The 22,446-nt window shown below is 39.0% G+C and overlaps 1 protein-coding gene across 2 annotated transcripts; it reads left to right on the top strand.

Annotated features, from left to right (window-relative positions):
* The first annotated feature begins 6,460 nt into the window (after positions 1 to 6,460).
* On the top strand, positions 6,461 to 22,114 carry ces3 (carboxylesterase 3). 2 transcript variants are annotated; one of them, XM_041796053.1, is made up of 13 exons: positions 6,461 to 6,682; positions 9,055 to 9,253; positions 9,356 to 9,494; positions 11,375 to 11,508; positions 11,593 to 11,746; positions 13,913 to 14,017; positions 14,589 to 14,690; positions 17,394 to 17,534; positions 17,632 to 17,712; positions 18,785 to 18,926; positions 19,135 to 19,284; positions 19,407 to 19,479; positions 21,676 to 22,114. In XM_041796053.1, the coding sequence occupies exons 1-13, from the start codon at positions 6,616 to 6,618 to the stop codon at positions 21,860 to 21,862; spliced, it is 1,674 nt and encodes a 557-aa protein (XP_041651987.1). In that variant the 5' UTR covers positions 6,461 to 6,615; the 3' UTR covers positions 21,863 to 22,114. The 2 variants fall into 2 exon arrangements, with proteins under 2 accessions (XP_041651987.1, XP_041651986.1); XM_041796052.1 differs by having other exon boundaries at positions 6,462 to 6,682; positions 9,052 to 9,253.
* Positions 22,115 to 22,446: the final 332 nt, after the last annotated feature.

Below are 22,446 nucleotides of genomic sequence, written 5' to 3'. Positions count from 1 at the left end.
GCAAAAGTGGCAGAGTTTGGTTAAAATTGGCAAAAAGAGATTTTAAGTGGCATAAATTGGCAAAAATAGTTCAAAAGTCACAAAAAGGGTGTTATAAGTGACAAAAAACTGGGTGAAAATTGTGTTACAAACGTAAAAAATGAGTGGGAAACATGGTGAAAAGGAGTTAAAGGGTACCACAATTAAAGGTACCATCAGAGCCTGTAATGGCTTGGCACTTTTTTCAGATCCAAAATGATGTAACTGTTATCCAGGACCAATAATACTGATCCAACACAAATGCACTGAATAAATCACAACTAGGGACGGCCCAGTCTCTGGGTTTTTCAGGGGCCCATCCAAGTCTGTGGGCAGACCTGCAAATGACAGTGGCTGAAGAGAGCCTGAACTGTAACTCCCAACTTTGCTGGGAGCCCTGACACATCTATCCTTTCTAATCCCTCTGCCATATCCTTCAAAAGTTGCCTCACCTGTTCATTATCACTCAGGTCAGCAAAGTAACACCTCACAAAGCTCTTAACAAGAAGTCTCAAGACCTGAGATGCCTCTTGACTTACTAGGCTTCATTGTCATTCTACACCACTTGAGATCCATACACCCAGTTTTACAATGCATTAACAGGGATTTCGATCTGATTTTGGAATTCACATTGTAATCCATAAAACTTTGTGTGGACGTACTTCAATGCATTCTTGAAACAGTTTGATATCTGAGAGATCAGACTGCAAAACAAGAGGTTTGGGATGGTTTCATATGGAGTGGATCGGGTGTGTGACAGTAATGAGTCTCAGCACACATTAAAGGCCGCCCTGGCAACTGACGTGATCCTCTCAATTCTGCTAGCAAACAAAGCATGGCCTTATTTGTCTGTGCAGTCACGCTCAGAGTGATGGGAATTGCAGCTCTTTTTGGAGATCTGGAATTTTTGGCTCAGCGCAATAATCAGTAGTGGTCTTTAGGCCCCAAACAGCTCATCAATTGGTACAATTTAGCCTTTTTTAAATCTACAAAACAACAACATAAATAGAATGGGAGCTGATTCCTGTCTTTCGAATGTGAATTACTACTTAGCCCCCTGTGCCAGCAGGGGGACACAGCTAAAACGCTGCAAACACATGGCTGTGCCATGAAAGCCTTGACAGCACAAGTGGACACACACCACAGCCAAGCACCAAGTCGGTAACAGGTTTTCGAATGGACTGATCCGGAACAACACATTACAACTCCCTTGTAACTTGTCTTGAATTGAGTTGTCATTTCACTGCAGCCAGTACCCCACAGGTTTATTAGCATCCCTCCAAAGCATGTCTATGGAAACTTTAGGGAGAAAAGCATGTAGTGATACTAAGCCATGGTAAGACAGCCACAGAAATGATGGGCTGATGAGTTCCAATATCAGGTTGTCACTGAAGTCGTGTTCTTAATGCATAAAATGGACACACATAATACAGAATATAAACAGGACTTTATTTAGCTTCTCTTGTAGCAATTTCGTTCATGATATTGTTCTGGTCACTAGAACTGTGTCAAATCATCTCTAGGCCCTGATTGGTGGGATGCAATTTCTATCCCGCTGTCCTTCAACACCTACCAGCCACTTGAAAGCCCTGATAATTACTTTCATCACCATTGTGTTTGCTAGTGGGGACAAACAAACAGAAACTTTTATTATTTGAAGTTTTTCTGTGTGCTTCAGTCAATTTAACCAGCTTTGATAATGCTTTGATAAAAAGTTGCATGGGGCCAACATGGACACTGTTCAGAATCTTGGTACATTTTTAGAAATTTACTTGATGTATGCATTTATTCAGCGTTTTAAAAATTATAATTAGGAGTGTCAAAATAAATCAGAGTTACCCACTGAACAAAGTTAAAGAAAATGGAGTTCCTGCTGCAGAAACAGAAAAGAAAACTTTTGTATTAGCTTAAAATGACATATCAACCATGTTGCAGTATGATACTGAATTGTTACAATAATGCAGCCTCAAGTTCACAGAGTTCTTTATGTTTGTTTGACCTGGTGGAACATTTTGTTTCTGTACTCATTATAGAACGACAAACAGAGAAAGGTAAACCTGACCTCTGGTGTGTAAGATTCAGCTGACAGCCACAGATCTGCTGACTGGATCTTCCCACTGATACTTTAAAGATCATTAGTCTGTTTTCTTTTGTCATAACTCTGGTTCCATCAAGACTTTGTCTACTCTTGCAGTGCCAGGTTGAAGAGGTAGATCAAATTTATTTAGATGTATAATGGGTCACTATGGTACTGCATTCTCTCTAATGGTCAGTAACAACCACTCCAATCATTGGGAAAAAAAGAAGAATTTTATGGCACTCTGATGGAAAACAAGACTCCTCTCTGGTTGCTTTATTGCCTTAGCATTTTCCTGGTATATGTTAATGGTTTAATCTGCCCTTTTGAGGTCTTGCCCCATTCAAAATTAGGCTGATTTTATTCAGGGAGAAAGTGTTCTGAACTTGCAGTGACTATTTTGGATTTACATTGCAACCCCAGGTAAAATACTTGTGGTTCTTTAAGACTACAACTTAAAGAGAGGTAAGTAAACCCCCATTTTATTGTAATACATTCCATGCACCTAACTAAACATGCTCGCAAACAGAATATGTTGTTATAGCATGGCTGTTAAACAGCTGTGTGGCACGGTCATTTCACTGAAAACAATGGAACAAGAGCTTCTAAACTTACATTTTGCTGAGGTTATTCTGTCCCTTTTTCCTAAAATTCAACATAATGGGGATATGGGGATATTGTAATGCTGTGTTCCCTGCCATTTTACCAGCTTTATAACCAGCCTAATCACCTAGCGATGCATACACTGTCAGAGCTGTTTTCCCTATGTCATCAAACAGCTACATGACAACATTCCAACAGGCAGGGGAGAAACAGAAACAGTGTAACACTTTTTTCTTTATTTTTTCTATGGTGACATAGGAAGAATTTTTTCAGTAATGGATTATCTTATGCTACAATAACGTAATGCTACAATATGAAGAAGACAGATATGAATATGAAGAACTTTTGCACTGTCTGTATTAATTAGCAATTAACTACCCCTATGCTAGGCATATATATTTTTAGCTGAGTTCTCCAATTCCCTCAGATATTTCAAATCTTTTTCAAAACTAGATAGTTTTTTTTAACATCTATAATTGTAATAGGATGTGTCTTTAATGGGGGCTGCCATCGGTTGTGGGTTCAATCTCCCAGATTCACCCCACCACTGCCCCTAAAGTATTAGGCGTTTCCAGGTAGAGGCCCACACTCTTGTCCAGAAGGTAGCGGTAATGTACCTGAAAGTTGTTTGCCATCTGCCATGAAAAGAAAAAGGAAAGGGAAGAAGTTTTTCTGATTGAGCAGAGACCAGGCCTGCAGCTCAGCGCTCCAATCTCCACGGCCTACTTCTTATTTTGAACTGCGCTCCATAATGTGTATTTACAAAAAATTAACCAACACTTTGGTAATATAGCTAAATTTCTCATGAGGGAGAAAAGCTGTTAAAGGTAGCATTGTTAAGACAAGTTTGTATTGGTCTCTGATGTCCCTAAAACATGCCTGTGAATCTTTCTGCTGAAAAAAACACCTCGGTATTGGATTTTTGCACATCTAAAAACCCTTCTGTTTCAGCCCTGCTCAGAATGAGTCGTTTCTGTGTCTGTGGCTTAAAATGTTAATTAACTGTCTGACTCTGCCCCTGACTCCACTTCTCTCAGGAAATGGATTTGGCTTAATGGATGTGGCTTTCCTAAACCTCCAGGAGAGGAGGGAAGATCTTTCTTGCAAGCAGGGAGGGCCAACTGAACCTGAGGGTGCTGCTAACTCCCCACATGACATCATGAGGGGAAAATCTGAGAATGGCTTGTTTCACCACACATTTTCTGAAAGGTGGAGAAAGAGAGGGGGGATTGTTGACAGGCATGGGGCACATATTTTTGTTGGAAATGCCTGAAAAAGTGTATTTTGAATAATATGTGACTTTTAAAACATACCCAAACAGACAACAAAATAAAACACAAAGCAAACAAACACGATGCCATGAAATGCAATGCAACAAAATGCAATGCATTGAAACATGATTCAATGAAACGTGATGCAATAACATGCAATGAAATTCAAAGTGCAACAAAACAGTGCAACAAAACGCGATGCAACAAAATGTGATGCAAAAACCCTATGCAACAAAATGCGATAAAATTCCAGATGCAACAAAAAACAGTGCAACTGAAGGCAATGCAACTAAAGACGATGCTACGAAATGCAATGCAACAAAACACAATACAACAAAAAGCGATGCAACGAAACGTGATGAAATAAAATGCAATGAAATTCAAAGTGCAACCAAGAAACAAATGCAATAAAATTCCAAATGCAACAAAAAACAGTGCAACTAAAGGCGATGCAACTAAAGACGATGCAACGAAACACGATGCAACAAAACAATGCAACTAAAGGCAATGCAATGAAACATTATGCAACGAGACACAATGCAATGAAATGCGATGCAGCAAAACATGATGTAATGCCAGGCAACACAATTAAATGTGATGCAACACAATGAAATGAAATGCAATACAATGGAAGGAAACAAAAGGAAACCAATGCAACGAAAAGCAATGCCATGAAATGATATGCAAAGCTTCGCAACAGAATGATATGCAGTGAAACACAATCCAACAAAACACGAAAGAATGTAATGAAATGCAACACAACGCAACACAATGAAATGCATCGCAACAAAACATAATTCAGTGAAAAGAAATGCAATGCAACAAATGCAACACAAGAAATCATAGTATGGAGTATTGACACCCAACATTGTGACTTTATATTTATGTTTTAAAAACTGGAAAAGTATAATACCCCCTCTTTAATGTAACGAAACTTAGAGTAAGGTAACACAAGGTAACTAATACAGATATATATTTGGATATACACTGGGGCCTCAAGGCAGCGCAGGGATTAGCGCTGTTGCCTCACAGCAAGAAGGTTCCTGGTTTGCTTCCCGGTCAGGGCCTTTCTGTGCGGAGTTTGTATGTTCTCCCCATGCATGCCTGGGTTCTCTCCAGGTACTCCAGCTTCCTCTGACCACAAAAAACATGCTCATTGGGTTAATTGGTGACTCTAAATTGTCCGTAGGTGTGAATGTGAGCATGCCTGGTTGTCTGTCTCTGTACGTCAGCCCTGCGATTGACTGGCAACCAGTCCAGGGTGTATCCCGCCTCTCATCCAATGACAGCTGGGATAGGCTCCAGCCCCCTCATGACCCCGAACGGGATAAGCAGTATAGAAAACGGATGGATGGATATACATAGGATCAAGCACCAGAGAAAATCTTTGACTGTTTATAAAACAGCTCTAAGCAGTTTGGTGTGTGTCACTTTAAATGCAAACGCATCCCCTCTCACTCAAACCTCTTCCCAGAGCTGTGGCACTCAAGTTCAGCTGTGTACCTCATGGGCTATGGGTTCAGATACCAGGAAAGGGGCAGGTAACACCCACTGTAACATCACATGGAAAGCCCATTCTAAATGGACCAATGTCTGTGTTTACACACATTGATTGACAGTGGACAGAGGACAGGATTGGCTTATTACATATTCTGAGTGTTGGCAGATACTGTGGATAAACAAAAATATGTAAAAAACAAACAAACAAACAAACAAACAAACAAAAAACCCTAAAAACTAGGTTTTTCACAATATAGCCACTAAAAATAAATCCTGGAAATAGGAATCATAATTAAGGATTTTGGGGTTGCACATCAGATTAAAAGAAGGGCCTTGGCCTTTGTTTGGATCCAGTCCAGTCAAAATGAACTTTAGGGCACAGCATAGTTTTTATTTTAAAAAGCTAAAGTACACATAACCCAGTCTTTGTGTTTAGTTAATTTGGATGTTTAATGAGATTAGTTCATGATGAGAAGGAAGTACTAGAAGAATCTCATCCAGCTGTCAAAACATGTGGAACCAACCCCCTGGGTTATACAATAGAACAAGTCAGCAACTAGAGAGCAACAATCTTTCCTACCATATACATATATTCTTTTTTTCATGTATTTCTGAAAATAGATATCTGCTCTTTCATTCTAAATGCAAAGTAAAGCAGCTTTAAGGCATCTGCAATTTACTTTCCTTTGTCCATTTGTATTCCATAGTAAGAAGAGCTCAAAAATTATGTGAACCATTTTTTCTCTTTATTTTGAACTTTCTCGGCCCAACTGAGAGGAAGTTTAGAGGTTACAATAGATACAAGTGTCTGCAGCAACACAGAGAAGCGGTCAAAGAGCAGGACTTTGACTCAGCGGTCAGCCTGCTGTTTGCGGTGCATCAGAGGTTAAATCAATGGAGATTATACTATTCCTGCTGAGCTTTGCTTTGTGACATAAGAGCTTGTTTGTAGTGTGTGGGAGTAGTGTGTGAGGATTTTTGGGTTGAAAGTTCATGCACACACTTTGTTTATATTAACAATTTAAAGAGAATACGTGAGCAGATTTGTGAGCGTAGGAGGGGGTGGTCTTAGAGGGCAGGGGCAGAGGTCTTTTTCTCCCAAAGTACACTGTAATTCTTACTGTCTTTTCTTCGAGGCTGGTCAGGATGAGAACAGCGTTGTTCTTTGTTTATCTCTTTCCTGTGCTGACAGTGATAGCACAGGCTGCACCAGGTAAGAAAACCATTTATTTTCGCTCCTGCCAGGGAAGGACATTTTGATGCAGCAGCCACTGAGGATGACAGATGCATAGGTCCTTTGTATGACTTTGTAATAACTAGGAAGCCAGAGGACGTAAAGAAAAAACTCATAAAAGCAGATAATGAAGATGTAGCATAAGCATATTGACAAGTGAGTTGAGAGTAGCTTTTTTTTTTTAATGTTTTTTGAAGCTACCAACAACAGCCGTCCTCATAGACTGACCTCTATAGTTTATACGGAGGCTTAAAAAGACAATAGCTGCATTCAGTATTTCCTAGCCCACCAAGTAATCCCTGGATTGACTGTAATATTGTGTTTCTTGTTTCTCAAAACAAAATTACAAGAACTTTCAAGAAGTGCTATAGTATTGTACTCTAGTAAGCTGCATTAGAACACTAAATTCCCCTTTATTAATAAAAGTCCTGGAGATAAATATTAGAAGTTTTGAATATGGAACGATAAAAGTGCTTAAAAAAACAGACAAAAATGTTAAGTGCTTATGCTGTGAATGTTGTAAAAAGTCTCTGAATATAGAAGACACAAGAAAAAGTTCAATATTTGCTTCTGAAATGTTGTTAAGACAAAGTGCGAGGCAGTATTAAATAAAAATATTCAATTAAAGTAGTGCTGCATAGACTTTGTTCTATAAAGAACCAATGTTAGTCACTGATATCCATGTAAACCTAATTTTCCACAGCCCCTTAAATCTCTTCAAAACACCAGTAGATTCGGTTTAGCCTTCATCTGTTGTCATTGGACTCTTCTATAGGTACACTTTTTTTTGTATTAAGCAGCATTTAGCTAAACAGTCTGGCTGCAGACTGCAGCTCTCTGATGTCCCCTCTTACTGACCACACCTGTCAGGATGGAAATACAAGCTAAAGCTTTCAAAATAAAATCAGATTACACTTCCACATAGGGTAAGGGTGGGTGATAAGGTAAGAGTTACTTACTAAAGCCAAGAAAGCAGTCTGCTTACAGAAAAATCCCTTGTCCTCTATGAAAACACTCTGAGGCAGCTCATGTAGCTTAGGCTAAAGCTAACAAGGCTACATTAGCTATGTAAGCTACGTAGGTAATGTTGGTAAAGACTGTACACCTTTTACAGTTTTGCAAATCCTGTAAACCCATATTTTATTCACTTAAAATAGCTATGTAGCTAATGTAGCTAAAGCTAATGAAGATACGTTTGCTTATGCTACAATTGCTAAAGGTAACTAAGCTACATCTGCTATGTTTGCCAAAGCTCACATCACAAAATCTAAAGCTAACCTAGCTACGTTGGCTTACATAGTAACAATAACTATGTAGCTAGTGTAGCTATGTTAGCTTTAACTAAATCTTTCAAAGCTAAAGCCAGGCTTGCATGGGACTTTATAACAGTCATGGTGGAATGTCAGCTCATACTGAATCACTTACAACGCACGACCATTAATGCCAATGCACGCCCGGTCCAATAGTAGTGCACCACCTCTGTGCTCACACTGTGAAGTGAAGTCAAGATGGACTGTGACAAAAATCTGTGGAGTTTACTTTGAATAAGTCTCTCATACTGAGGTTGAAGTCTTATCTTGTCATATCCTCTCTCGCTGTCTCTGTCTCTCTCTCTCTGTCATGCTGTGTCTCCCCATAGTTAGGGTTAGGATTATAAAGTCTTTCCTGCTGCTATCTGACATTTTACAAAGAAAAAAATGCCCCCATGTAGTTCATTCTGCTTGTGGTTCTGCTCTCTGTGTGGGAGTGTATGGAGTCATACAACCAAGATATCAAACATTTTAAATATCCATCTGACCAGTCAGAAGCAGCTAGTGTGGCCATAGTCAGGTAATGAACAGCTGTTGATACCCCTGTACACTGCATGACAAACAACACACAATCTGACAGTAAGTCGGAGCAATATTTCCACTCTTTTATGAAAAAATAAATGGATCCCCTCAATTTTCGTGTTTTAGGGTGGCCCTAATACCTTGTTTGTTTCTAATATGTTTCTTATAATGATTTAAGAACTACAATTGTGCATCCTAATTTGACAATATCTGTATTGAAAAGTTTAACTGAGTATAATCTGCATAGCAATGAAATAAATCAACTGTAGATTCAAGCATTAAACTTTTATCAACTCTCTGACCAACTTTGGCCCCACCAGTGAGCGATGGTGACTTTGTGCAAACTTAGTTTGAGCTAATGAAAAAGATTTAAACCATCATAGCTTAGAGGTTTCTTATTTGTCCACATAAGCTGCAAAATTAAGAAATTTGGGAAACTCAAAGTATCCAGCAGTCATCTGGAAAGTGATTGATTTTAACCATATATGATTTTTTAACATAGTCTTGTGTCTTTAGCAGGGAGTGACGACCTTGTGGTTTCTCTGAAAAATGGTCAAATCAGAGGGGAATACACAGCAGTGAAAGGCACACACACGAGGGTTAAACAATACCTTGGAATACCTTTTGCACGCCCCCCAGTGGGGCCCCTCCGCTTTGCTGCTCCAGAGGTCGCAGAGCCCTGGCAGGGAGTGAGAGATGGCACTCAACAGCCACCCATGTAAGACCAGAAGACTAAAAGTCACAGGAAATAAGAACTGATTCAAATGTTAACCTTTGGACAACACAAGCTTCTTGTTATCTGTCTTTCCTTCTCTCTCAGGTGCATCCAGGATCCAGATTTAATTGTGAATGTTTCAATGACCATGTCAATGCAATACACCCCACCAGAGGTTTCAGAGGACTGTCTGTATCTGAATGTGTACACTCCACCTGATGTAACTCCAGGAGAAAAACTACCGGTGGGTTAAAGACGCCATTTATATTAAGAGGAGTGGACAAAATCTCTGCATGGTTTACATTAACAATACAGATCAGCTCTTAAATTGCTCCTGAATGGTAGTTTTCAGTGTCCTGTTTATTCTGTCCACCTCACTCTGTCTGAGTTGCTTTTGTTACGTGTGTCCGTTGCTTATTAACTTAGTTCAAATAGAACTTCAGCTCAGGCTTGGCTTTATTATTGAAGTGTCTTCATAGAAATTCACTATGTAGCTGAAAGGACGACTTGGTTTGCTTTATTGTCTTCATAGACCTGACTCTGATTCTGCCAATGCACACCAATGAAATAAGGGCAGATTGTTTATCAAGACTATCTGGAAACTGTAATTTTACTACATTCTACATTGCAAAACTGCTCAAGCTCTGTCGGGTTGCATGTGGATCAGGAGTGAACATACCTTTATACTCTATTAGATTGAGGTCTGGGCTTTGATTCAGCCAATCCAGGCCATTCAACTTGTTGTCTTTAAACCATTATGTGTAGCTTCGGCTGTATGCTTCGGGTCGTTGTCTTGCTGGAAAAAAATCTTCTCCCAAAGCTGTAGTTCTCTTGCAGACTGAATATGATTGTCTTCCATGAGCTCCTATATTTTTCCACATTCATTTTACTCTCCTTTACAAGCTCTCCAGGGCTGACTACCAAGAAGCCTCTCCACAGCATGATGCTGCCACCCCCATGCTTCACAGTGGGGATGGTGAGTTTGGTGATGTCCAGTGTTTAGTGTCAGCCAAACATAATATCTTGTCCGGTGGCCAAAAAGCACCATGTCAGTGTTATCAGATCAAAGAACTTTCTTCCACTTGATCATGGAGTCTCCCACATGCCTTTTGGAGAACTCTAGTTGAGAATTAACAAGAGATTTCTCCAACAGTGGCTTTCTCTTTGCCACTCGCCCATAAAGCTTCGACCAGTGAAGAACCCAGGCAAAAGTTGTTGTATGCAGAGTCTTTCCCATCTCAGCTGCTTAAGCTTGTAAGTCAGTAATCATAGGTGCCTTGGTGGCCTCTCTCACTGGTCTCCTTCCTGCATGGTCACTCAGTTTGTGAGGACAGCCTGATCTAGGCAGATTTAATCGTGTGCCACAATCCTTCCATTTGTTGATGATGGATTTAACTGAGCTTTAGGTGATGTTCAGTGCCTTGGAATTTTTTATGTATCCGTGTCCTGACTTTTACTTTCCAAGAACCTTTTCTCTGAGCTGCTTGTAGTGTTCTTTGTCATCTTGGTGTAATGGTAGTCTGGAATACTTATTCCGGACACAGGTGTCTTTATACCATTCACTAATTGTGAGACTACTAGCACCAGTTGGCTGGACCTCTGCTGAATTAGGTCACTCACTTGAAAATTTATGTGATCACTTGTTGTACATTACATGTTTTTATTTAATTGACATTATTTGTAGAAATAATTTGGTTGTGTTTGCTGACACATGAAGGTTTTGGCATTGCAGGCCAAAATTTGCTTTCATTTTAGCTTTTTAAGTTTGAATGAATTTTCTGACACACAAAAGGAAAAAATCTTGTCCATGTACACAAATCAATGTTTATCATTAGACATGTTTCACATGTAAAATATAAATATTGTACTTTGTGAAAACTAAAACACTTGTAAAGAAAGTTACATTTCTGACCTTTCACCTGTTACACTTCCTATGAAACCTAAAATACTCAGATATAGGTTTGGGGAGTTTTATAGACTTGTCTGAAGCATTTCTTATTTTAAAGATACAAAATTAAGTCATTAAATAATGTGACAGTTAAATCTTTTGTTTATAATGATTACTGATCTAAGTGTTTGGAGATGTCAGCCATTAACAGTCTCAAGTGTTGTGTTGTGTGTTAGGTGATGGTGTGGATCCATGGAGGAGGTCTGGCGATGGGTGCAGCTTCTCAGTATGATGGAGCTCCACTGGCTGCTTATGAAAACATTATAATGGTCATTATCCAGTATCGTCTGGGCATTTTGGGATATCTCAGGTAGGGAGCTGTGTGACTCACCACAGTTCTGTGACAGCCCACACATAAACATATAATGAGTTGTTGACTTTTCTTTTCCAAAAGTACTGGAGACGACCATGCCAAGGGCAACTGGGGTTTCTTGGACCAGCTGGCAGCTCTGAGATGGGTTCAGGAAAACATTGAGGCCTTCAATGGGGATCCACAAAGCATCACGATTGCTGGAGAGTCTGCAGGAGGAATCAGTGCATCTATACTGGTAAAGATGTGTGACTGTGTTTTAACCTTTTCCCATCAGGGGTGGTTTCAGTAGTTTGGAGGCCCTAGGGCTAGGCAGAAACAAAAGTGAGGTCCAAAGAAATCATAGTGAGTAAACAAAATATTTTGTTTTTTAGCAAAAAGCCAGAGAACAATGGGAAATATTAAAATCTGGAGTATCAATACACCAATGATACCTAGCAGCGCTCAACTCTTAGAATAACATAACAACTCAATCTCACAACATCAAATTATTTAAAACATGTACCATATAAAATCAAAAATTAAAGCTTTTATTGTGACAACATTCATTCTTCTTTTGGCAGCTTTTTCTGCCATTGGCTCTTGTTTAATGTTATTTAGTGGATTGGATGATTGAAGTCTGAAGAAACAAGCCACACTGGCACAGCCACAACTGCCTGGTACCTCCTCCTTGTGCTGGTCACCAGCCTGGTCACACACTGGTGTCGGATTACATCCCATTCTTCAACCAGTATTTGTAGTAAGTCAGCCAGTGTGGTTGTGTTGGTCACTCTGAAACGAACAGCACGTCCAAGCTGATCCCACAAGTGTTCAATTGGGTTGAGGTCAGGACTGCTGGCAGGCCGTTCCCTCAGCTCTCCAATCCCAAATTCTGGAGGTAGTCTCTGATAAACCCCGCTCTGTGGGGGTGAGCGTCGTCTTGGAGGATAGAGTTCGGTCCCAGACCGTGGAGACGTGGGATTTCCACTGGTTGCAGAAACTCATCTCGATATCTCTCTGCTTTGAGATTGCCTCCAATGATGACAAGCCTCATTTTTTTCTAGTGAGGGAGATGCCGCCCCACACCATCACACTGCCTCCACCAAAAGATGCTACTCTATCAGTGCAGCGATCAGCATAGTGTTCTCAGCGTCTTCTCCACACTTTGACCCTACAGGCTGCCGTAGGCAGAATCTGGACTCATCTATTTACATTCCAAATGTTCAGGTTCTGGTGCACGTGTTGCTGACACCAGCACAAATAGGCCTGGCCTATTGGCTGTGTGCAGAATGTTCCGGATTGTCTGAATAGAGAACTGTTGGCCATATCATCCTGCAAACCTTAACTGCAAATCTGTAGAGGACAGCCTACAGTGCTGACAGGATACGGACATAGTCTTCTTGGGGTGCCCGTCTCTGACAGTCCCTGTTGTATGGATCTTGACTTTCAGTTTGGAGATACTATGGTTCACTCCAAATAATACCGCAACTTGGTTTTGCAGAACACCAACTTTAATTTGCCCTGTCACACGGGCCCTATCCAGGCATGCCGATCCTTCGATTCTTGGAGCAGACACCTCCTGACCACAGTAGCAGGGCCCATGCTCATGGGTGCTGACAATTGGGTGCCATTCAGACACCTGATTGTCAGCACCTGGGGGTACCAGAAGCTCAAACAGTAGTCAATAGCAACTGCAAAATACTCCGTCTGGCATTGGCAGAGAAGATTTGCCACATTTTACATGGGCAGTGCTCACATACTCAGCTCTGCTGCTCATCCCACAAATGCATGCTCCTTACAAATGTGGCAAAAATTTTAAAAAGGAACTAAACAGACTTTCCAACGGTCTAAGATTTATAACAGATAAATAATCTACCAAAAACAAATGTCATGTTTCTTTTCATGTTAAGTTTATGTTTCCCCTAAAGACACCAATGCAGAGAAAGCTCACATTATATAATCTAACAGGTATTTATGTATTGATGGGTCAGAGCCTTTGACAACCGAGAGAGGAAAAGACAAACAAAGCAGCCAGAAAAAGCTTCTCTAAATGCTCCCAATTTTAAGTTGTTTAATTTTGAACCAAAGTCAATGATTTCCTCATTGTGTTCCAATCTTTTATTTGTGTATCTAATGTTTTTCTTTATTATCTAGCTTTTTGCTATGCTTAGCACTCTGGGCTGGATGTTTGTGTGAAAGATGCTCTATTTAAACACATAAAATGAAGCTGATGTAGGGGAATAACAGAGGATGCTGTAGATGTACCACTATAGATGTATTACCAACTGTTTTCACACATTCAACATGTAAAGTCTACCAGGCTTGAGTTCTTATGGTGTCTTTTATTTATGTTCAAGCACAGCTATATTTTATATTCTACCATATCCATTGGTTTCACTGCATTTATTTCTTCCGTTATGAACAGACTTTGTCTCCACAAGCCAGAGGACTGTTTCATAAGGCAATCTTTCAAAGTGGAGTAGCAACACTTGGAACCTACACCACCAAACATCCTTTGGCTATGGCAAAGGTAATACTCTGTAAAACACAAGCTCATTGTTTTATATTTGGAATGGCTACATTAAAACAAAGTCAAGAAACTAAGCTAAAATGGCTGCAAATTTTGTCTAAGGACCACTTTTGCCACATTCAGTCCTAGATATAAGATATGATAGACTTTATTTTAAGGTAAAGTCTTATTGTGACCAGAAAAAGTCATTATATAGAGCACAGGCTGTGTGAACTCACATGTTATGGTAGCTTTCCCAACATTAGTGTATGTGTTTAAATGTTAAAATATATGAGCGTACTTGATACACTAAAACAACAATGTTCCAGTTACTGTGTAAATGTGATTATGCCGTTGCCCACAAGCATGAACTGCAGCCTGAAACGGCGAAAAATAAATATTTAACATCTGATTTTGTTGTTGTTTCTATTTTTGAACAAAGGGTTGTATTTAAAACTTGAACTTTCTGCTACTGATTAAGTAGATGTTGTTGCTCTTTTGTACCAAATGGCTAAATTCATCCATTATTTGTTCTATCTCCAGAGAACTATTGTGCTGCTTTGATTTTCTTTTATCTCTTTTTTTAACTCAGATAGTTGCCAATCTAACTGACTGTGACCGCAGCAGCACAGAGGAGCTGGTGGCGTGTATGAAAGGAAAGAGTCAAGAAGAGCTGGTTGATGCCACTAAAAGGGTAATTAATCCTATGAAGATCTAGATCTTTCTAGATGTCATATATATGTATTCATATAGTCCTAAATCATGACAATGCAGAGCTCAGACCAGGAGGCAGAGATGCAGTTTTACACGCTTGTCTGTGCTTTCACAGCCACTCTCATTATAATTATAATTATCGTAAAGACTAGAGAGGATGTATGTCCCTTAACCCAGACATTAATTTCAATACATAGAAATACAATTGGAAAAGGTGCAAATCATCGTAACCTTTTTAAAATTAAACCATGAATAATAATCTGACAGTTGATCAGAAAAAAATTACTGTGATCTTCTTCATATCAGGTTTCTGGCATCTAAATCTTTACTAGTAAATGATCTAATATCAGAAACTTGCATTGACTTATTTTGTTTAACTGAAACCTGGCTACTCCAGGATGAATAAGTAAGTTTAAATGAATCAACTCCTCCGAGTCATATTAATACTCATATACCACAAGACACTGGCCGTGATGGTGGAGTTGTGGCTATCTTTAATTCCAATCTCTTAGTCAACCCTAAATCAAGGATTATATTTCATTTGAAAACCTTATTCTAAGTTTTTCTCAACCCTCTTTGCAAAGTGTCTTGAGATAACTTTGAGTGGTGCTATACAAACAAAAAATGATTGATTGATTGATTGATTGATATACTGACCCTGGATTTAATTGAGCAGACTGTATGTTTAGTTCAGTCCTGTGTCCTCTGGTTCTGTCTGGGGGCAGTTTTAGTCATTTGGAGGCCCCAGGTATAAAAGCAAAATTAGGCCCCTTTCCATAAACAGTTGTTTTGGTATTTTTGAAGTTGGATCATATGAGGTACTTGGCAATAGTAGTGGCATGTGCCTCCAGAGATTTTGGTGAGCATTGGCCCATTAAGAAGACTTTTCTTCCAGGCTATACTGTGTAGCAGATAGAAACAGTTGCTCTGCATAATTTAACAAATTTTAGGTGAGAACAGGCCAAAAACAATGTTGGCTCAAACATTTTTGCCACTATCGTACAATAAAAGAATTGACTATGGTCTTCCACCACAGCCTATCAGATCAGCTGTTTGGTCTTTCAGCCTTTGTAAGAGACAACATCAACAAACTAAACTACAACTACTTATTTCTGCTCAGTTTTCAACTTTAAAACGTATCTGAAAGACAAATTTCCACTCATCTTTTCTAGTCAGGTTCAGTTTTTCTGACTAATCTCCAGGTCCTGTGTCCTTCCAAAGGAATTCTTGGGACCAACAAACTGTTTTTAAATGCTATTTAATTCACTCGAGTGAAACTAGTTTATATTCTAAACACTCATCTTAATAATCTTTTAACACACACTTCATATTTGATGCACACCTCTGCCTATGTCTTAGGCCCAAGGCACTGGCCTACCTTTACCTCAGGGGGGTCGAGACCCCATTTGGGGTCGCGAGACACTGAGATGGGGTCTCCAGATGCCTTAAAAAACTAGGAAAATTTTTTAACTCATTTTTTTCCTCAATTTTTAAACCCTTTCCACTACTTTTGTTCTGCCTGTTTTTGCCACTACTAAACCAAATCTTGCCACTCTCTGCCTATTGTTGGCTCTGTTGACCCATTATTGCCACTATTAACCCCTCTTTTCCACTTTTTAAGCCGCATTTCATAATTTAATATGCCCATTTTGCCAGTTTAACCCATTTCTGCCTATTTCTGCCTCAGCTAACCCGTTTTGCCAGTTTATATAAATTTTTCATCCCATTTCACCAAATTTCCACCTATTTTTGGCACTTCATCACCATTTCAGCAAATTTTTAAATCCCTTTTTCCTCTTAATATGCCTGTTTTTGCCACTTCAACCCATTTTTGCCTTTTAAAATTTTTGACACTTTTATCCAATTTTTGGCACTTCTAACCCATTCCTGCTACTTTTAAAATATCCAATGTCACCAACTTTTCCACTTTTTTTTTTTTTTTGCCATTATTAACGCTTTTTATTTTCAATATATTTTAATTCTGTTTTTAACAAAAGGATTGACATTTATGAGAGGGCTACTTACTACACAAATGATTTAAAATATACTGTATATTTGTTGCTTTGTTAAGCATATACCACAGCTTAACTTTACAATGGACCATGATTTTGCTGGCCCCCAGTGTGGCTGGGCCCCAGAAAGCTCTCCCATTTTTCCCGCCTAATGGACAGCCTTGTCTCCACATGACTATTCTTGAATGTGCATGGTTGTGTTCAACCACCTTCAGGTACAGTGGGGGTCCCCGGTCTCTGGCACCTTTATTTTGGGGGTCGTGGGCTGAAAAGGTTGAGAACCACTGCTTTACCTACTGGTTAAACCCTTTGTCTGTACTCTTTTATTGAAGTGAAACTGAGAAAGTAATGATTGAGAAATGTTATTCCTTTTTTGTTTGTCTCCACCTGAAACCTAGACCAAAATTAGAATTTAAAAGTTGTGGATTAGTGTACATTTTGGTTTGAATTCACATGCATATAAATAAATGGAACCGAAGGGGGTGAATAGATTTTAAACTTGATCTGTGGTTTGATTTAAAATGCAGCTTTGCAATTGTCATGCCCAACTTCTGCCACAAGATGGCAGCCTACTTACACTCTTCTTCCTGTTGAAACTTAATTGTCCCTCCATGTATATAGCGTATATATATAATTTTCTGTATGTTTTTAACTTGAAAATTTGTGTCCAGATGAAAATCTACCTTGGAGCTGTGGTGGATGGTGTATTTCTGACCGACCTGGCAGAGGAGCTTCTGAAGAAGAAAGAAGTGATGAAGGTGCCAGTGATGATGGGAATAACCAACCATGAGTTTGGATGGATCCTACCTCAGGTCACTCACACTTCTTCTGCCTCAGTATTATTTTTCTGTACAGAAGCATCTGCTCTTGAGAAACTTATTCTGAAGTGTTGTCTCATGTGTGTCACAGAGCTTTGCTCCTCCAGGCTGGGAGAAGGGGATGAACAGAGAGGCCGTGCTGGCTGTGGTCAACATGTTCAATTCTGCAGGGGTGAGCGGATAAAATATGGATGCTTACTGATAAAAACGACTGATTAATGGATCTGATATGAGTCCTGAGACTGTTCTGTATTTATTATTTATTTCTAACATCTCTGCAAGCCATCAGACCTATAATAGGGAACTGAGTTCAATCCTTAAGAAATACAATGTGCAACTAAAATTTTCTACTTAAAAGTATCAAACTTAAGTATAATATTTAGTTAAATAAACTTCATAAAACAATTGAGAGACGGTAATTTATATGTTTAGATTAAAGCTTAAACACAAAGAAAGCACAGGCCAATGAGAGGACTATATAAAAAAATGGAAAAACAGCTTGCTCAAAAATACAGAAGCCCTGAGAGGACATGTTTCCACTGATATGCTTCCAGAGGCTTTTCATGTATGGATTGTTGATCCATTTTTATAAACCCAATATTTAAAGAACTCCCCAGACTTTGCACAAATGTCTGTTTTAACTTGATGAAATTTAGGTCAAAGGTCAAGGTCATTAGGTCTCACTGTCACTCTTCTTGTGAAACGGGATAGCTCAACTACATTTACTAGGGATTTTTTTTTAAACTTTGCACAAATGCCCCTATACATATTTAAATGTTGATTCCATGGTTTTTGCTGTAGCGCCACCTACTGTTCCTTTGCCATACTGACACCCGGTGTTGAAGGCTAGTAGTGCCTCACATAAAAGATGCAATATGCTCATTATTTTTTATTTAATAACAGTCATGGGAGGATCTGCATGGTCTTTCTGCCGTGTTGCAGCACATTGCACAGGTTGCTAACACCCTACTTTTGCTACACAGTCATGGTAGTGACACATCCCAACATGCTTTGTTTATCTTGTTAATTTGGAGTATCAGTGCTAGTTTTCCAGTGACAACAAATTCATCCTGGTCTTTTTTTTCTTTAGGAACTCACATGTTACAACAAGAAAGCCATCAGCTTTGTCTCAAGATTATTACACAACTAAGTTGCGATCTTGAGAGAATTGTATCTCTCAAATATTAGACAGTACGCCAGTTTTAATAAGGAATCTGATTGGCTATCTCTCCTCCTTGTTCCAGACCTCTAATGTGAATAACCTCATCACAGATGAATACTTAAAAGATGCCAGAACTCCTGAAGAGATCAGAGATGCATTCACAGAGATCATAGGAGATCTGCTAATGACGCTGCCTGTTGTCAAAGTGGCCGGATACCACGCAGGTCAGAGGGGATTATTAACAAATGTCTGCATCACAATGAGAGCACAAATTGATCTGAAGCTGAAATTCTGTCAATGCTAGTGTAATTTGTTAAAACAGATTATTGATTTCTTGATCTTTTTTCTGTCTGGCTTAAGTCTCCTCAGAGATCAACCCTCTTTCTCAGCCAGAGCTCTCTCTTCTTGTCTTTTTCTCCTCTTTGTCTTCAGATTTGGGTGTTCCTGTCTACATGTATGAGTTTGTGTACCGTGCAGAGATTCACAGAGACACCAGGCCCAGCTTTGTGAAGGCTGATCACGCTGATGACGTCGGCTTTATGTTTGGTGGATGTTTCTGGAATGGAGATATAAAAATCATTGGTGGGTTATGGGTAACATCAGATGAGCATTGTTGGCCCTGTCTTTCTTTTATTCAAAGTTCCACGGGGCAAATTATTTATGCAAATTGGTTAACTAATTTCATCTGCCCCATGCACCTTCAGGCCCCATTAACAATGACGATGAAAGTGTTTGTAGAACCATGATGGCATACTGGGGCAACTTTGTCCGTAATGGGTGAGTTAACATCAACTATTGCTTATACACATTTTATGACACTCTTCCCAGCTTTTTAATGGCCAAATATGAAGCTGTACTTTTATGTTTCGTCTTTAATGGATCCATATCAATGATATTGTATTCTGTGTTTTGAGCACAATCACCATAGCAACTTTAAGCTAAAACGTCAGACTTAAAGAGACATCTGAATTCTGACTTAATACAGAAAAACTTTGCAAGACAGTCTGGCTGCAGATGGTTCATCTGAAACACTGTGTATCTCAGAATGAAAATCACACTAAAGCTTTTGAATTAAAATTGGATCAAACTTTCATTTAGGTTTAGATTATAGGTTAAAGGGCACATATTATGCAAATACACTTTTTCAGGCTTTTCTAGCAAAAACATGTGCGCCTGGCCTGTCCACAATCCCCCCAAGAATCAGAAAAATCCATTCCCTTCCCCATCTCCCTTTCTCCACCTTTCAGAAAATTGGTGCTGAAACCACCCGTGCTCAGATTTTCTCCTCATGATGTCATGTGGGGAGTTAGCCCCGCCCCCAAGTCAGTTTAGCCACATCCATTTCCTGAGAGGGGCAGAGTCAGACAGCTCATTAACATTTAAAGCCACAGACACAGAAACAGCTCGTTCTGAGCAGGGTTGAAACAGAGGGGTATCAGCTCTGCTGGAGTGTTTTTTCAGCAGAAAACTTCTCATGTTCTGCGAATCTCTTAGACCAATATAAACTTGTCTTAAAGGGGTAAAATATGTGACCTTTAAGGTAAGGGTTAGGCTACCAACAGTAAAAAGTTAAAAACCTGTCCTGAAACCTGATTACAAAACATTTTCTAAAGCAGTAAACAGTCTTCTTACAGGAAAAAAAAAAAAAAAAACATTTTAATGCAGCAAGTATATGTCGTACCAGCATATCAAGACACTTTCTTGAATAAACAGCGCCTCAGATGAACGGTCCGAGAGGGTGGTCGTCAGAGATGTAGGTGTGCAGCCGGACCCCTTTTGAAAAATTGTAAGACACATAAAAGACATTAAAAGCAAGAAAACTTCTTTTGAAAACAATGTAATCATTAACTTTTCCATCCCTAGGACCCACTACCACTCCTTGATGATCAATTTTAACCCAAATTTCCAAAAATTGAAACCAATCGATTTGATTGAATGAAAATTCCTGCAGTTTGGACCTTTAATGGGCAAAAACATACAAAGGAACAAATAGACAGTACAAAACAAACAGGGCATCGGACCCACACCCTTTCAGGTGGCTCAAAAATGACAGAATCAAAGCATTACTGCATAATTTTTTTCATTTAAGTCAACAATATTCACTGCTACTGTAGACGGTAAGACAATTAGCTTCACACAAGAAAATGTTGTACTTGATTTTCTTTTGTTTGGTTCACTTTTGAACACTGGAAATTAACTGAAATAAAAATTAACATAGAAAACGCTAAAAATATCCTTGATAGCCACAGTTGATAATAATCAAAGGTTTCCATGATAGGAAATATTTGCTGGTTATTTCAGTCCACTTGTGTAAGTTTGGGGTTGAATACAAAAACTAAAATTCCTTATAATTTACGAAAGATCAATTTAAAAATGAAATAACATGTTTTGGAGGAATTACTAGAACATGAAATGCACAAAACTACTTTTCATAAAATGTATGAATGATATGGATGTGTCTGCTTAAGGCTGCTGTATACATCATAGACTTTTTTCACAATTCATCAGGCACACTAGACCCAGGTTTGCAAAGGGGAGGAGGAAAGTAACCAGACTAATTAAAAAAACATTTTCATATATGTATAAATAGCCATTTTGTTTTGCAGTAAGCAGTCAAAGATACATCCAGACCCATCATAAATACAGCACAAAGAAATGTCACAATAAATGAGACAGTGGGCAATTGAATAAAATACATTTAAAATGCATCATAAAAGTAACAGGCACAGAATTACTCATTTAAAAAGCCATTGGCAGCAGAGACAAATGAGTGTCTCACCCTTTGAGTCCTGTATGCTGGCAAGCTGAATCTGCAGCAGGACGGTAACAGCTTAAACTCAGAAAACGAAGAATAGTTGTGATCAGTCAGGATCAAATGGGCCTTTTTGAGGGTTATATATATTCAGCCGCAAGCAAACTGTTTCTTTGTTGCATATACTGCCCTGATGTCTGGTTTTCTCAATATCTCCCCAGCTCCCCTGATGGTTCTAATCTGGTCAGCTGGCCTCAGTATGACAGACAGAGGCAGAAGTACATGGAGCTCGGCCTGACACAGATGGTGAAACAGAAACTGAAGGAGAACAGGGTCCATTTTGCTACCGTCATACTCCCTCAGAAACTGCAAGAGTTAGCAGCAGAAGCAGCAAACTCTGAAAACTGAGTTATGTCATGATGTGTTCATTCCTGTTTGTTTGAATATTAAAATACCCTAAACCCTGGGGCCTAAGACATAGGCAGAGGTGTGCATACCCAAAACCCTCACTGAAACTAAGAGATGAAATGGTGATCACTACAGACTCTGTGTTTTCTTTTTTCGAATGGACGTTATTTTATAAATCTATTAATTCTGTGTAACTGTATTTGGGCGTATATTTTTGTTAAATCGTTGTAATTAAAGTTTAATTTCACTGCAAAGAGCTAAAAAGTGTCTCTTGTCTTGCTGATTACATTAATTTTATGTATTTTGTTTCAAAGCTATGAGAATCATGTTGGTGAGTTAGAAGGACAGATTAGTTTTCATGAATTTGGTATAGTTAATGGAATATATACCGCATATGATAAATGCCTTGTAAAAATTCTCCACAGAACGACAAAGGAACAGTAAGAACAGTACTTGACTCGTGTAATAACCATTTCCGGTTAGAGAATATAACAAATTAAGAAAGCAAGATTAGATCTCACTTTAATAAATTTAATGAATGCGTTCAATTATATGAGTAAAGATAACAAATGACAAACTTTAAG

The sequence above is a fragment of the Cheilinus undulatus genome, linkage group 9, assembly GCF_018320785.1.
Source record: "Cheilinus undulatus linkage group 9, ASM1832078v1, whole genome shotgun sequence".
In the NCBI taxonomy this organism is placed as follows: Eukaryota; Metazoa; Chordata; class Actinopteri; order Labriformes; family Labridae; genus Cheilinus; species Cheilinus undulatus.
The sequence above is the reverse complement of the archived record's forward strand: the minus strand, read 5'-3'. Positions and strand labels throughout refer to the sequence as shown.

What these genes read in the sequence shown, in the direction of transcription:
- ces3 (XM_041796052.1), top strand. Translation starts at nt 6,616, where the DNA reads ATGAGAACAGCGTTGTTCTTTGTTTATCTCTTTCCTGTGCTGACAGTG. An exon ending in GGCATTTTGGGATATCTCAG is followed by an intron (nt 11,509 to 11,592) that starts GTAGGGAGCTGT and finishes CTTTTCCAAAAG; the next exon opens with TACTGGAGACGACCATGCCA. An exon ending in TGGAGATATAAAAATCATTG is followed by an intron (nt 19,285 to 19,406) that starts GTGGGTTATGGG and finishes ATGCACCTTCAG; the next exon opens with GCCCCATTAACAATGACGAT.